At 48.3% G+C, this 15,169-nt stretch overlaps 1 protein-coding gene across 5 annotated transcripts in view; it reads left to right on the top strand.

Moving 5' to 3' along the window:
• LOC123757259 (tRNA pseudouridine(38/39) synthase) overlaps nucleotides 1-15,169 on the top strand; it is a 143,517-nt gene that overhangs the window by 99,859 nt on the left and 28,489 nt on the right. For all 5 annotated transcript variants that reach the window (XM_045740783.2, XM_069323795.1, XM_069323796.1 and 2 more), the window contains exons 6-7: nucleotides 238-359; nucleotides 13,425-13,909. In XM_045740783.2, coding sequence (XP_045596739.2) covers nucleotides 238-359; nucleotides 13,425-13,909 — 607 coding nt within the window. The remainder of the gene's footprint in view (nucleotides 1-237; nucleotides 360-13,424; nucleotides 13,910-15,169) is intronic.

Below are 15,169 nucleotides of genomic sequence, written 5' to 3'. Positions count from 1 at the left end.
AGCCCGCTAAGCTCCAGGGAGCCTCCGGGGCTCACCCAGAAAATGGTGTTTCATTACATTCAACGCTGGTTTTTTCATTACAGATAAATTTCTTATATGTTTCCCTACATATATTTTCCTATACCTGTATTTTGTATAGTTAAATGCCCTAAATAAAGTCAAAGTAAAATCCTATCAATTAAGTTAGGCTATAATACCACTGACTTAAGGTTAGCATGATTTTCCTTTTTCTTTCAGTCCTTCCTCATGAAATAAGAATGCTGGCCTGGTGCCCAGTGCCATTAGGTTATTCTGCAAGGTTTGACTGCTCCCATCGTACATATAAATATTTCTTTCCTAGAGGAAACTTAAACATCAAGGTAAGTTTAATGCGAATTATCTTCTTTCATTCCGTCATGAGTTTTGAACATTTGGTTACACCCGAGGTTAAAATTTGCTGTGATATATTAACAAGAATCATGACAGGTGATACCCAAGACCACAAGCAACTTCTTAGTATGTCCCTAAAGAGCCATTAAATATGTCAAGAGTCACTTGAGACAAGTTCAGTTCAGCTCAGAATGTCTCAGAGGGTATATACCATCTAAACGATTGTCAGCAACAATCGTTGCAAGGGCTTCAAAACTGGAGACCCACCCATGAAGGAAAGCCCAAACTACCGACTTAGCTATCATCTTAACCATAGGAACTACCTCAGGCTATCTGGAGAAACAGTCAACACATGTGAGTAGGTATGAGCACCCACCAGACCGAGGAAATGGACCGACGATATCCACATGCACCACGTCAAATCTGGTCGATGGTAACGGAAAGTTCTGAAGAGGCGTCTGTATGTTTTGATGTATCTCTGATTGCTAACAATGGAGGCAGTTGCGAGCCCAACTTTGAACATCTGTGTTAATTCCTGGCCATACCATCTGTTTAGTCAGGAGGTACAATGTAGTTTTGATGCCCCTGGTATGCCAGGGAGTGGAGAGCTGTGAAAATCCTCCACCGATGGGTCTTTGGAATATATAGCCGTAGGACGCTAATGAGAGACGTGTCACATGTGATAGTATCCTCGGAATTAGGCACAGGTACATCAATGAGCCAAAGTGCTGAGGAAGAGGTGCACAATTGTAGGAGTTCCGGATCATGTCACTGGGATCTAGCAATTTCTGCATAGTCGATGTGGGGTCATCTCGGGAAAAAGTGCACACAAGCCAGGTTGAGAGAGGACATTGGCGACGACATTCTCAGTCCTCTTCACATGCCTGATGTCAATCATGAACTGGGTATTTTGCTCTCAGGTGACCCTGTCTGCTCGTAGCCTGTGGCACTCTTTTGTATTTGGATTTTATTATCGTGCCCATCAGAATTACTTAGTGCTTCATTGTGATTTATAAAAATGTAGATAGATATATAAGACGTGTTTATACAGTGTAGTGTATTACAGCAAAAACTATGTTTTCTTTGGGGGAAGCCCCATCAAATGTGGAAGATTACCAGGCATTATTCTATAAATTCATTAATTCTGTAGACTTGCAACTAAAGGATAAAATCCAGAGATTGAAAATGGAGAACAGACTCACAGAGAATGAAAATTAAATGTGTCAAACTCTAAATGAGCAGTTCCTAAATGTGTTTGCCCAAATGGAAAAAATGCTCAAGGAGCAAGATAGAAACAAAGCAGTTGGCCCAAATGGAATTTCACCTGGAGGGCTGAAAGTGAGCTGGGGCATCTGGGCTGAGCATTCCACTTCAGTTAAATGGGGAAATTTGTTTCACAAGACGAGCTCGGTGCCAGAACGGATTAAATTTGTTAATCGAGGCTCCACTGTATGTGTAAGAATAGATTTCATTTGGGTTGTACAGGAGTGAGTAACACCACGGGACTGAGAGCTGGCAATTTGCTCTGGTATGTAAAAATGACTTGTCATATTGGAATATCCTAAAAATCCTTATAGATACCATGACGCATGACTGGAAAACTTCATTCATTGAAAGCCTGCTAGCCATCCAGAAAGAGTGGGAAACAAACAACAAAAATTGTAATAGACCAGAGACGGAGACTATAGTCAAGGAGGAAACTGAAGCACAAACTCGGGAAATTGTAAACTCTGATTCAGTATGTCCAGATGCAAACGACAGTAGACTTGAAAGTGTAACAGACAGCACTGACAGCTCGATACGTACAGACACTACAACGGTCCCCGATAGAGCGAGTCAGACCAGAAGGACAGACATATGCAAATTTTATGTAAAGGGCATATGCAGGCATAGATATGCTGGAAATAAGAAAGGATTAGAATGCAGTTACCACCATCCCCAAAAAGTTTAAATATGCTTAGCACAGGACAGTGTTGATTTGGATCAACATGTAAGTTTTTCCATTCTGACAAGTGCAAACCTCACACGAGGACAAAAAATGCTACGACCTCAGCTGCCCATATGTTCACGTGAAAGGCACAGAATGCTACAAAAAGAATGGCAAGCAAGATAATGAATTTGGAGGAAACTCAAATAATTTTCTGGGGGGAGCCCCGTCGGCTCCTTGGAGCTATCCAGGCTGAACGGATATGTATAACTTTCTGGCATCAGTCAATGCATGGAGTTCTTGCCTACCGCGGACCACGAGCCAGAACCTGGCCCCCTCTAGAGAGGCACGAGGAGCAATGTCCTATAGACCCCCCTTATGATTGGGAGCATTTTATGTCTGCCATCGACGTGGACAGGCACCCAGAAAGGTAGGCGCCCCAAAACAAACCCCTATTCTGGTAAACTATTGCGACCGAAGACCGAATAGGTGGACAGAACTCCCCAAACGAAAATTAGCCCTCATGACGTCATCATGTCGCCGCGCCGCCGTCTGCGCAACCCCCCCCCCTCCCCGGGAGGGGGAAGGGGGGGAGCCGCAGACCCTACCATCGGCGACCCAACCATTAGTTCTCAGGCTGATGGGATCTGGTGCGGTCGTACCTCTGGCTCCTGTTTGCAGTTGCAGTTCTGTTCCTGGTGGTCTGAGCTGTCCCTTCCGGTGGTGTGTGGGCCAGGAGTATTATTCCATGGTGCTCGGGCTGCATGCGCCTAGGGTTATCTTCCCTAGGTGCCCTGTAAGTACTGCTCTTGGGGCTTAGGGCTACCTTCCCTAGGTTGCCTTGGGGTCTACCTCCGCTGTGCCGTGTACTGCTCAGTACGTGGCCACCCTTGGGGTCAGCTGGGTTTTTTTCTTGCCCTTGTTTGTCTCTAGGTAGGGGGTAGTTTTCGTCACTGGCAGGGGCGCGGGGTACTGCACAGCTAGTTTTCACCAATAACAGCGGCCGGCTCTGTTCCGCCTGGGTACGTTGTCCTCTTGCGGGGTTTTTCTTTTGTTTTTGTTTTTGCCTGGTGGGGGGGTCTGCCTGTTTGGTCCACCATCGCTGTTCTTGGGGTTTGTCTCCATATTGTCTACTTGGTGGTCCTCCCCGCTTGGCCCCCGTGAGTGTACACGTCCCGGGGGTTCAGCTATAGCAGTTTGTTGGTAGTTTTGGGTGCCGGTTCGCAGTACCCTGCCTGGGCTTCCCTTGGCATGTTATCAAGGCTAAGGGCCCTGGAAAACCCCACGGGGGCTACGTGGTCCGATGGATGTCATCCCTGAGTCCCCCCTCGCGTCCTGCGAGTTTGACGGTTGCTCTGTCCCCTTGTCTCAAGGGGACACTCACCGGTTTTGCCTCTGCCATGCTGCCTGTTGGGTCGGTGATTGTTTTGACCCAGAGTCGTGCGACGTGTGTTGTCTGTATGTACTCCAGTTCACCCAGGCTACTGCGCCTGATATGCGGGTGAGGGCAGCTGAGGTGTTGCATGCTCGATTTAGGTTGCTGCAAAGCGCTAGGTTGGTCGCTGCCCTGGATGCCCCGGGACTGCCCCGTTTTGGTTATAGGGACCCGGACTTGGGGGTGGGGGTCACTTCGGCTCTGGTTCCGTCCGCCCCTCCAAGTCCTTCCCCTTCTGTTGCTCGTTCGCCCCCCCCCCCCCCACTTGCTGCCGGCTCCTAAACGTCTGAGGGTTTCGGAGCCGGGGCAGGGTTTAGTCGGTTGTGAGACTCGGGCGATCTCGGGGGTGTCCCCTTCTGGGGCAGTGGCAGAGACATTCGAGCCTGGTCCTTCTGTCGAAGCTTCTGGGTCTGGCCAGTGGGCCCCCTTTGTTCCTGCTTTGTTGGCTGCTCCCACCTTTTCTTTGGGGGTGGGGGCTCAAGAGGATGGCTCGGCCCCGGGCCCTCTGGGTGAGGTTCCTGGGGTTGGGGAGGGGTTGGCTTGGGGGCCTTGGGCCCCATTGGACCCCGCCTGGGTTTTTTTGCCCTCCAGGGCGGGGCTTGGTATTACAAGGAGAGGGTTTTGCTCCCTCCGCGTACGAATTGGATTTGGTGTCCACCCCTCCCCGAGTTCGGTTCCGTGATCCCGAGGGTTCTTCGGTTCCGTCCTTCCAGAGGTTTCCCGCTTCCCGTGTTTCAGCTTCGGAGGTGCGGGAGGCCTTGGCGGCTTACCTCTTGTGTGACCCGGATTATGCCTTCCTGATGGATCCTCGTTCCTTCGTGTACGGATCCCCAGGTTCGTGCTGGTTTCGTTATGAGGTTCCGGAGTTGTCCTGGTTGGCAGACTGTCCTCTCTTTTCGTTGGAGGCTTGGCACACGTTCTATCGGTCCCGTGCGCTTGAGTGGCGAGAAGTTTCCTTGGCATTGCAGGTTTTCCTGGGGGGCGCTTTCGAGCATCTGAATGCTTGTTTGTTCGCCCCTGCCCTTCCGCGGGATGTTGGTGTCATGCAGCTTCACGTGCAGGTTCCTTCCCTCTCGGCTGCCTTGATTGCGAAGGATTTGCGGACTCATGGCCTGCTTGCTTCGGCTCTGCGTTTCTTTTCCCTCCTGGAGCTATCCTCGGGTTGGCTCGAGTTGGATGTGGGAGCGCTTGGGGTCGCTGCTGGGTCTGGCGCGCTGCCCTCGGCTGTGCGGGCGTCGTCTGCTTTGTTGAAGCTCTTCGCGCCCATCCTGCGTGATGCGGTTTCGCGGTTCTATGCTTCTCGCCTCGCGTGTCGTCAGGAGGTGCTAGCTTCCTCCTTGGAGTCCGTCTGGGCCCTGGCTCTTCGTTTATCCTCGCCCTTTTGTCCGTTGCTGTTTGCGGAGTCTGCGGTGGGGCAGTATCTGCAGGCAGCTTCGGTTAGTTGTCGGCCTATGTCGGAGTTGTTGTTGCTCCGGGGGGCTCGTGGGGGGTCCTTCCCGGGAAGGGTCGTGCCAGAGCTCAGGGGTCTTTTCAGTCGGGGTAGGCCTTTGGTGCCAGATTCGGGGCTGGCAGCGCCTTCGGTTCTGGCTGTTGCTGGACGGAGTGGGCTCCGTCCTGTTCGCCGCCTTGGTTCTCGCAAGGTGTGTCGGCCCTTTCGCGGTTCGCCTCATTGACGGGGCGATGGGGGGCGGCTCGCCCGGTTTGCCCACGCCTGGTCCCACGATTCATGGGCTTTTCGGGTCGTTTCGCGCGGCCTGTGGTGGTGTTGGGTAGCTCTTCCTCCCTCGGGGGGTTCGGGGCTTGCGGGGCAGGCTTCTTCTCCTGCGCTCTGTCAGGTCAGCTCGGAGTGGGTTCGCTTAGGCGTAGTCGAAACGACGTTGTCCCTCAGGTGGGTTTCCCGCCTGTTTCCGGTTCCGAAACGGGACTGCGTGGACCTCCGGTTCATTCTGGACTTGTCCCGTCTGAACCCGTGGGTGTTGTGCCTCTCCTTTCGGATGACTACGCTGTCCCAGGTCCGTCTTCTCTTGGAGAGGGGCGCTTGGATGGTGTCCCTGGATCTCAAGGACGCATATTGGCACATCCTGGTTCATCCGGAATTCAGGGACTGGCTCGGTTTTGTTGTGGGGCGTCAAGGTTACCGCTTTCGTTGTCTTCCCTTTGGGTTGAATCTGGCGCCACGCGTTTTCACACACCTCACTTGAGTCGTGGTGGCCCGCCTGCGTCTGCTAGGTGTTCGGGTGCTGGCCTATCTCGACGACTGGCTGGTTTGGACTCCCAGCCGGTCCGCGTGTCTGCTCGCCAGGGATTTGGTTCTTTCCCACCTCGCCAGGTTCGGGTTCTTGGTGAACTGGAGGAAGTCCCATCTGGTTCCTTCTCAGGTTCGATCTTGGCTGGGTCTGGTTTGGGACGCTCGGACTGCTTCCGTGTCTCTTCCTCCGGCGGCTCTCTTGCGCCTGCGGTCCCGCCTTCGCCCGTTTCTGAGGGGGTTCCCGGGTCACAAGGCGGTTGCTCGAGAGTTTGTGCGGGAACCTGAACTTTGCCATGATGGTCTACCCGCCGGGTCGGGTGTGGCTTCGTCGGCTGTTCTGGTTCCTTCGGGGCCGGCCCTTCCGCCTCTCTCGCGATCGTTGGGTTCGACCTCCGGGGTTTTGCGTCGGTTGCTGCGTCGCCAGCTTCCTCTTCGGGTTTTTCGGGGTTCGGTGCCTTGGCGCCTTCCCGTGCCCCTCGCTCGATGTGTACACGGACGCGTCATCTCTTGGCTGGGGTTTTGTGACCAGTGCTCACCAGGCAGGCCAGGGAAGGTGGGTTCCGTCTTTCCGTCGGGCTCAGCACAGTGCGGGAGTTCGCGCAGTGTGGATGTCGCTCCGGAGGATTCGAGTCGCTCGCGGATCGACGATCTGGCTCCATTCGGACTGCACCCCGGTGGTTCATTGTTTGAACCGAGGGGGTTCGATGCGATCCTTGGCTCTATGGGGCTGGTCGCTTCGGGTGACTCGTCTGCTGAGTTCTCGGGGTTTGGCTCTCCTGGCGGTTCATGTCCGGGGGGTGTCCAACGTCCTGGAGGACGGCCTGTCTCGGTTCCGTCCCCTGTCCTTGGAGTGGATGATCGATGCCGACTCCTTTCGTTGGCTGTGCCAGATGTTCGGGACTCCGGACGGGGATCTCTTCGCATTGGCGTGGTCGAGGCGTCTTCCAGTTTATGTGGCGCCCTTTCCCGACTGCGAAGCTGTCGGGGTCGACGCTTTCCGGCTGGACTGGGCGAGGTGGGATTACCTGTACCTCTTTCCCCCGGTTCCGCTGTTGCTCCAGGTCCTGACTCGCCTGGAGACTTACCAGGGTCGTGTGGTCCTTCTGGCCCCTTGGTGGCCGGCCCAGCCTTGGTTTCAGGCGCTGCTTGCTCGGTGTCCGTACCCGAGGGTCTTCCCGCGGCTTCGCCTCTTTCAGCAGATCGGTCCGGCCCTGTACGAGGCTGGTTCCATCTTCTCCTTGAGTCTTCGCGTCTGGTGTTTTTGACTCAGGTTTATCATTCGTTGTATGGTGCGCAGGTGGCTTCGTTGTTGGTCTCCCACCTGTGTGCTTCGTCTCAGCGGCAGTATGGGGTTTCCTGGCAGTCCTTCCGGTTTTTCCTATCACTGCGTCGGTGTTCTTCGGTCTCTGATAGGGTTGTTCTGTCCTTTCTCTCTTGGCTGTTTCAGGACCGTCATCTTATGCCAAATACTGTCGCTTCGTATTGTGCGGCGTTGGCGGAGCCGCTTCAGCTTGCTTTCGAGGTTGATGTTACTTCCGCCCCGTTTCGCAAGTTATCCCGGGCATTGTTTCACCTCCGGCCTGCTCATGCGCCTCCTGAGCCGTCTTGGTCTTTGGACCGCGTGCTCTCGTTTCTCTCTCTGCCCCGGTTTGTGGTGGCCCCTTCCGTTCGGGATTGTTTTTCCAAGGCTCTTTTCCTGTTGGCATTAGCCTCGGGGGGTCAGGTTGGCGAGCTTCATGCTCTCCTCCGGCGCCGGGGTTTCTGCTCTTTCGGTCCTGGTGGTCGTTTTGTTCGTTTGCAGCCGTCTCCCTCTTTTCTGGCGAAGAATGAGTCGGCTGCGTTCCGGAGGGGGCCGGGGGTGCATCATGTGTTGTGTCTGGTTGCGGCTCTCTGCCGTTATTTGCGGGCCACGGCTTCTGTTGCCGGGGATGCGCTCTGGGTTGATCCGGTTTCCCTTCTTCTCTGTTCCCGGGCTCGGGTCTCTCAGGTTGTCCGCAGGGTTATTACGTGTAGCCAGTCTGAGGTTTTTCCCCTGGCCCACGACGTTCGTAAATTTGCAGCTTTGGCGGCTGTCTTTGGCAACATGTCTTGGGTGGACATTCTGGCCCAGGGTTTTTGGAGATCGAACAGGGTCCTGGCCGCTCGCTACCTGGTGAATGTTCCTGGGCCTCGTCGGGCCTGCATTGCTGTGGGTCGATGGTTGCAGCCAGTTGTCTCGCCTTTGCGTTGAGGAGTGAGGACGGACCGCCGCCCGGGTAAGTCCCTGTTTTTTTCCTTATCTTTGGGTAGTTAGCTCCGGGGAGTCGACGGGGCTCCCCCCAGAAATCCAGCATTGAATAATGAAACGCCATTTTCTGGGCGAGTCCCGGAGGCTCCCCGGCATCCCTCCCTCCCTCCGGTCGGCGGTGTTTTTCGCGTTTTTGACATCCAGCCTAAGCCTAAGGTTGGGTCGCCGACGGTGGGGTCTGGGGACTCCCCCCTTCCCCCTCCCGGGGAGGGGGGGGTTGCGCAGACGGCGGCGCGGCGACATGATGACGTCATGAGGGCTAATTTTCGTTTGGGGAGTTCTGTCCACCTGTTCGGTCTTCGGTCGCAATAGTTTGCCAGAATAGGGGTTTGTTTTGGGGCGCCTACCTTTCTGGGTGCCTGTCCCGGTCAATGGCAGACATAGAATGCTCCCAATCATAAGGGGGGTCTCTATAGGCCATTGCTCCTCGAGCCTCTCTTAGAGGGGGCCAGGTTCTGGCTCGTGGTCCCCGGTAGGCAAGAATTCCATGCATTGACTGATGCCAGAAAGTTATACATATCCATTCAGCCTGGATAGCTCCGGGGAGCCTCCGAGACTCACCCAGAAAATGGCGTTTCATTACATTCAACGCTGGATTTTTGCTTTTATTCACTATCCACAGATGTTAAATATAAGTATCTACATGTTTTGTTCACCATAACTATACATCTAAGCTTGTATGGTGAGTTCAAGCAAAAAGAGATGTAGCTACACACACAGTTAGCTGGTGGCTGCTGCCGTCATTGGTTCAAAGCCAGATGCACTAATATTTCTCAAATAATACTGTTTGTGGGGTTATTACACTATATACACACATTATATATAAGTATCTACATGTTTTATTCACCATACCTGTACAAATAAGCTGGTATGGTGCCCAAAGACCATAGTGGCCACCAGTAAACAACATGACATGTCATGCAGACTACGCACCTCCCTCACCAAAATGGTGGCTCTCAACATACTCCTATTGCTGTTATTACACATTATACACACAATATATATAATTATCTACATTTGTGTTCACCATAGCGAACCACTAAACTCGTATGGTAAGTTCAGTCAATAAAAGGTGGCCACACACAGTCAGAAGACGACGCTACCACCCTCCCTCTCTCAACATGACTCGTCCCACTATAGAGCACAGCGCTAAATATCACCACAATCCTGCTATTATCAGAATCCTGGTCAGTTTTATCACAGTCAAGAGTCTTCTGTAATACTATCATCATTGGCTATTATCAGAATCCTGGTCAGTTTTATCACAGTCAAGAGTCTTCTGTAATACTATCATCATTGGCTATTATCAGAATCCTGGTCAGTTTTATCACAGTCAAGGGTCTTCTGTAATACTATCATCGCTGAATAATAGAAGTTACATATATATATTTTGAGATTTTTAGGTGATGCTGTAGTCACAAGCTGAACAGCTATGCTGTGAGCTCGTGCTGCATGCGCCAGCCTTGGTGGCTCGCTCAGTACTGATGCTCTCACACCCAGGAATGTTGGCCACGATTTTTTTTCTAGGTGGCGTCTGCCAACTATCAGTTGTGGCTGCACTATAGCTGCCCCTATCCTACGTGGGATGTTTAAATTAAAGCACTAGACACTAAAACAGCTATTAACCCTTAAATGGCGCATGGCTATATACCATTTGACACCCACAGGCGCATACCAAAAAAAAAAAAAAAAAAAAAAAAAAAATCTTCCTAACCTGTTAATTTGTGTTCACTGATCATGGGAAAAATAATAAAAAATCGTAAGTGGCATATATTGCCCGCTATAGGGCGGAGAAGTCTGGCAAAAAACAGGCGCTGACTTAGCGTGCGTCCCAGGCAGTCTGTTGCTCGCCAGCTGTCAGGCCGGAGTTGCCACAAAGAGATAATTACCTAATTATTTCAATGTCACTGATTGATTTTTCGTATTTTTTTTTTTTGCTGTAATATTATTCAATAGTGTGTAGTGTGATATATTTATATAATAAAATGAGTGAATCATCGCTGTACTCAAAAATATGGTGTGCATATTGTTGATTCAATTATGTTCATCAAACAGTGAACAAATACTTTGTTGGTTATTACACTATATATACAGGTTATATATAAGTATCTGCATGTTTTGTTCACCATAACGAACCACTAAGTTGCTATTATAAGTCAAAAAGTAACGAGGAGTGACTGCCACACACCAGCCAGCCACTCGCTCCCTCAACACCTCACTCGCCCACATTCTCCTCCCACCATACTGTTTTTGCGTTTATATACAGATGTTATATATAAGTATTTACATGTTTTGTTCACCATAACTGTACATCTAAGTTTGTATGGTGAGTAAAGTCACAAAGATGTAGCTACTCACACAGTCAGCTGGTGGCTGCCGACCTCAAGGCCAGGCGCACTAATATTTCTCCTCCAACAATACTGTTTGTGGTGTTATTACGCTATATACACACATTATACAGTATATAAATATCTACCTGTTTTATTCACCATACTTGTACAAGGAAACTGGTATGGTGCCCAAAGACCATCGTGGTCACCAGTAAAAACATGATAAATCGTGCAGACGACGCCACCGCCCGCACCAAAATGACAGCTCCCAACCTACTACCTCTTGCTGTTTATACCCTCTATACACATGTTATATATAAGTATCTACATTTGTGTTCACCATAGCGAACCACTAAGCTGGTATGGTGAGTGCAGTCAATAAAAGGTGGCCACATTCCATGAGTCAGGCTCCTGGGCCTGACTCATGGAATTCAATATTCATAAAGAAATGTAAAGTACCAGTAGCTATAGTACTCAGCGTAATATGGAGAAAGAGCCTGGATACAGGGGAGATACCAGCAGCACTTAAATCTGCAGATATAGCTCCGTTGCACAAGGGGGGGGAGTAAAGCCTTGGCAAAAAATTATAGGCCAGTTGCACTAACATCACACATAATAAAAGTGTTTGAAAGAGTGATTAGGAATCAAATTTCTAGTTTTATGGAAAACAATAAATTGCACAATCCAGGACAACATGGATTTAGAGCGGGAAGATCCTGTCTGTCACAGTTACTCAACCACTATGACAAAATCACAGAAGCCCTAGAAGAAAAGCAAAATGCAGATGTTGTATACACAGACTTTGCAAAGGCGTTCGACAAATGTGACCATGGGGTGATAGCTCACAAAATGAGGTCAATGGGAATAACTGGAAAAGTAGGACGCTGGATACTCAATTTCCTGTCGAACAGAACACAAAGAGTAACAGTCAATCAGATAAAATCGAGTCCAAGCGATGTTAAAAGCTCTGTACCTCAAGGTACAATCCTTGCACCACTACTGTTCCTAATTCTCATATCTGATATAGACAAAAATACACGTCACAGCTTCGTGTCGTCCTTTGCAGATGACACAAAAATCAGCATGAAAATTACCTCTGCTGAAGACATTGAAAAACTACAAGCAGATGTCAACAAAGTTTTCGATTGGGCAGCAGAAAATAACATGGTGTTTAACAGTGATAAATTTCAGGTACTCAGGTAGGGCAAAAATGAGGATCTGAAACATAATACAGGATACAAAACACAATCGAATCTGCCCATAGTAGAAAAACAGCATGTCAAGGATTTGGGAATAATGATGTCCGATGATCTAACGTTTAGGGAGCATAACCAAGCAAATATCGCGTCAGCCAGAAAAATGATCGGATGGATTACGAGAACTTTCAAATCCAGGGATCCCATCACAATGGTTGTACTCTTCAAGTCACTTGTGTTGTCTCGTCTTGAGTATTGCTCAGTACTCACTTCCCCCTTCAGAGCAGGAGAGATTGCTGAAATAGAGGGAATACAGAGAACATATACGGCACGCATAGATGAGATAAAACACCTAAATTATTGGGATCGTCTCAAAGCTCTCCAAATGTACTCTCTAGAAAGGAGACGAGAGAGATAACATATAATATACACACGGAAAACTACTGGAGGGTATCAAGCACACACAGTCAGAAGACAACGCCACTAACCTCCCCTCCCACAGCATTACTCCTCCCTCCGTGGAGCACAGCGCTAAATATCACCACAATCCTGCTATTATCAGAACCCTGGTCAGTTTTATCACAGTCAGGGGTCTTCTGTAATAATATCATCGCTACATAATAGCATGAACAAGTATATTATGGCATTTTTAGGCGATGCTGTGGTCACAAGCTGAACAGCAGTGCTGTGAGCTCATGCTGCGTGTGTCAGGCTTAGTAGCTCACTCAATACTGAGGCCTCTAACATCCAGGAATTTGGCCCACGATTTTTTTAAAAATGGCATCTGTTTACAAGAGCGCTGATGAAGGTCTGGTGAAGCCCGTGTATCCGCGGGCCGTTTAAATCTTGCGTAGTACTCCAAAGCATCATATGATGGTTTCGTTACTCAAATCATCACAGTATGTATTGCGTGATCTAAGGGTTAAGGCGCATCTGGGATCCTCTCAGACGTAGGTTCGAACCCTCATCACTGCCCTTGTGGATTTGTTCACCTAACTATTGTGTTCCTAATTGTCAGGATTCCTAATATTTTCCTTGCAGTTGTTTGTCTTAGAGTACTTTACCTTTCTTGTGGCATTCCTCTTGGGGTGGGTTGTTCTAATATACCCAGTCTCTCTGTGCCTCTAATGAGTTGACCAGGTTCTGGTTCTGATCTGCAGTAGACTTTTATAACTCACAAGGGCCTGGTAGGAAGTGAATGTGTTGAGTTACGCAGGCAGCTAGTTTCCAGGGAGCCACCGAGAGGCCCACCAGAAAGAGGTATTTCATTACATTCCACACTAGATTTTGGAAGGGCTACTGTATTTAATTATTTGTGTACAAATTCCTTTTTTTTTGTGTACATTACTGTATATATATTAAATATGTGTAGCTCTAACTTGTCCATAAATTAACATTTTATGTTTTGCTTTTGCGAGTCACTATGAAGGCCTTGGTTCAGAATATTTATGGAAAGTGCCTATACCCGCTTGCTAAATGGCACAAAATGCATATAAAGTATTCTATTGTTAGTAATAAATTTATGTATGTATAGTAGTTTTATTTTATTTTTTATATCTGTGTAATTAATATATTTTCAACATAAAACATAATAAAAATATATATGCCTTATAATACACTGCTCTTTCTCAGGCAATGAATGAGGCTGCTCAGAACTTGGTGGGATACCATGACTTCAGAAATTTCTGCAAAATGGATGTGGGAAACGGAGTCGTAAATTTTTGTCGTCGTATCCTTTCATTGGGCATTTCTCCAGTGAGCTGTGATGTACAGAGAATACAAAATCCTACTTTGCATGCTGAAAGCCATACTACAGAAGTACAGTATAATCAAAATAATATTACCACAAGATCAGGTTTTCCAAGTCTGTATGTTGAAGAAGAAGCAGATGTGAGGAAGGCAGCAAGTAATACATGCGAGCAGTGTGGAGAAACAGGTAGCATGTGTAAAATAGAACCTGGTAATGATGGATATGACATGTGTGTAGCTACAATTGAGGGGCAAGCTTTTCTTTGGCATCAAGTGCGAGCAATTATGGCTGTCCTCTTTCTTGTTGGTGAAGGCAAGGAGAAACCTGATGTTACAACACAATTGTTAGATGTTGAAAAGTATCCAAGGTAAATGTTGTCTTTTAAGTCATTATCTCAGTATCAGAAATTAATTCTATCTTTAAAATCTAGAGAATGATGTTGTGGTTTTATGGTTTAAGCCATTAATATTTAGTCCTAAGGACTAGATAGATTGCTGTAGATTGAATATGTGCAATGAAGGTTTTGTATGTGTGTAATCTTTCACTAAGACTTACTGTTAACTATAAACAAGTACCAAGTATGTCAGGCAATGATTTTTTTCATTTGTTATATCATTAGACATAAATATTCACATAGAAATTAACAACCCTACCTTATGTCTCTTTGTTCTAATTACATAAAATAACAATAATAGAATGATGGTAACTGCCTGTGGAATTATATTGCTGGTCAATACTGTTGTTTTTATTCTGACAGTAATCACTGTCTAGACATTGGTGCCATTGAAAACCTCTCAGTGCCAGTACTAGTACACAGATCAAAGGTGCAAAAATGCCTAAAAGTCTTTGAATATAGTCCCAAAACATATTGAAACACGAAAGGTAACTGATAGAAGCCTGTTATAATAGAATCATTTTCTGGGTGGGGAGTTCTCAGTAGCTTCCCACAGGGAAGTACTGTACTGGTCAAACAAGGCCTTTTGAGACCCACTCTTGCCTTTCAGAAGGTCAGACCAGAATCTGGTTTCATTGACAGATGGGGGATTAGAAATCTACCTCAAAACTGAGAAGATAGCCCACCAGAAAGCATAAATAAAGAAATAAGCATTATGAAAAGCAGATATCTGAAGGTAACAAGACAAATAATTATTACTGCAATGTAAACACACTTTATTGGCACCTGCTCATCACCAGGTGGCAGCCCAGGTCACTTAACCACTGAACTGCGCAACAAGCCTGCAGGCGCTCGACGGGGGGTGCGCAACGCGCCTCCGGGATCTTATATTTTTAGCGTACCATTCAAAACTGGCATGTGGTGATGCGGGTACAAAATGGATGCCTATAGGTCCCAGTGAGCATCTGCTATTTTGATAAAAAATCCCAGCATGCCCTAGGACTGTGGGGAGCCTCAGTTTCAAAGAAGCAACCATGTCTGATGCATTGTCTACGAGCTCCTGCTGCACAGTCAGCTGCGGTCATGGAAAACGACTCTCTGAGGAGGAAATATGCAAAAAAATTTATGATGATGGTGCTATGGATGATGACTTAGACTATGATCCAAAGAAAGACCTTACACAGAGGTCTGATACGAGTGAGGGAGACACTGAGGTGGAGGGACAGTTGCAAG

Source organism: Procambarus clarkii, chromosome 13, assembly GCF_040958095.1.
Source record: "Procambarus clarkii isolate CNS0578487 chromosome 13, FALCON_Pclarkii_2.0, whole genome shotgun sequence".
Classification (NCBI taxonomy): Eukaryota; Metazoa; Arthropoda; class Malacostraca; order Decapoda; family Cambaridae; genus Procambarus; species Procambarus clarkii.
The sequence above is the reverse complement of the archived record's forward strand: the minus strand, read 5'-3'. Positions and strand labels throughout refer to the sequence as shown.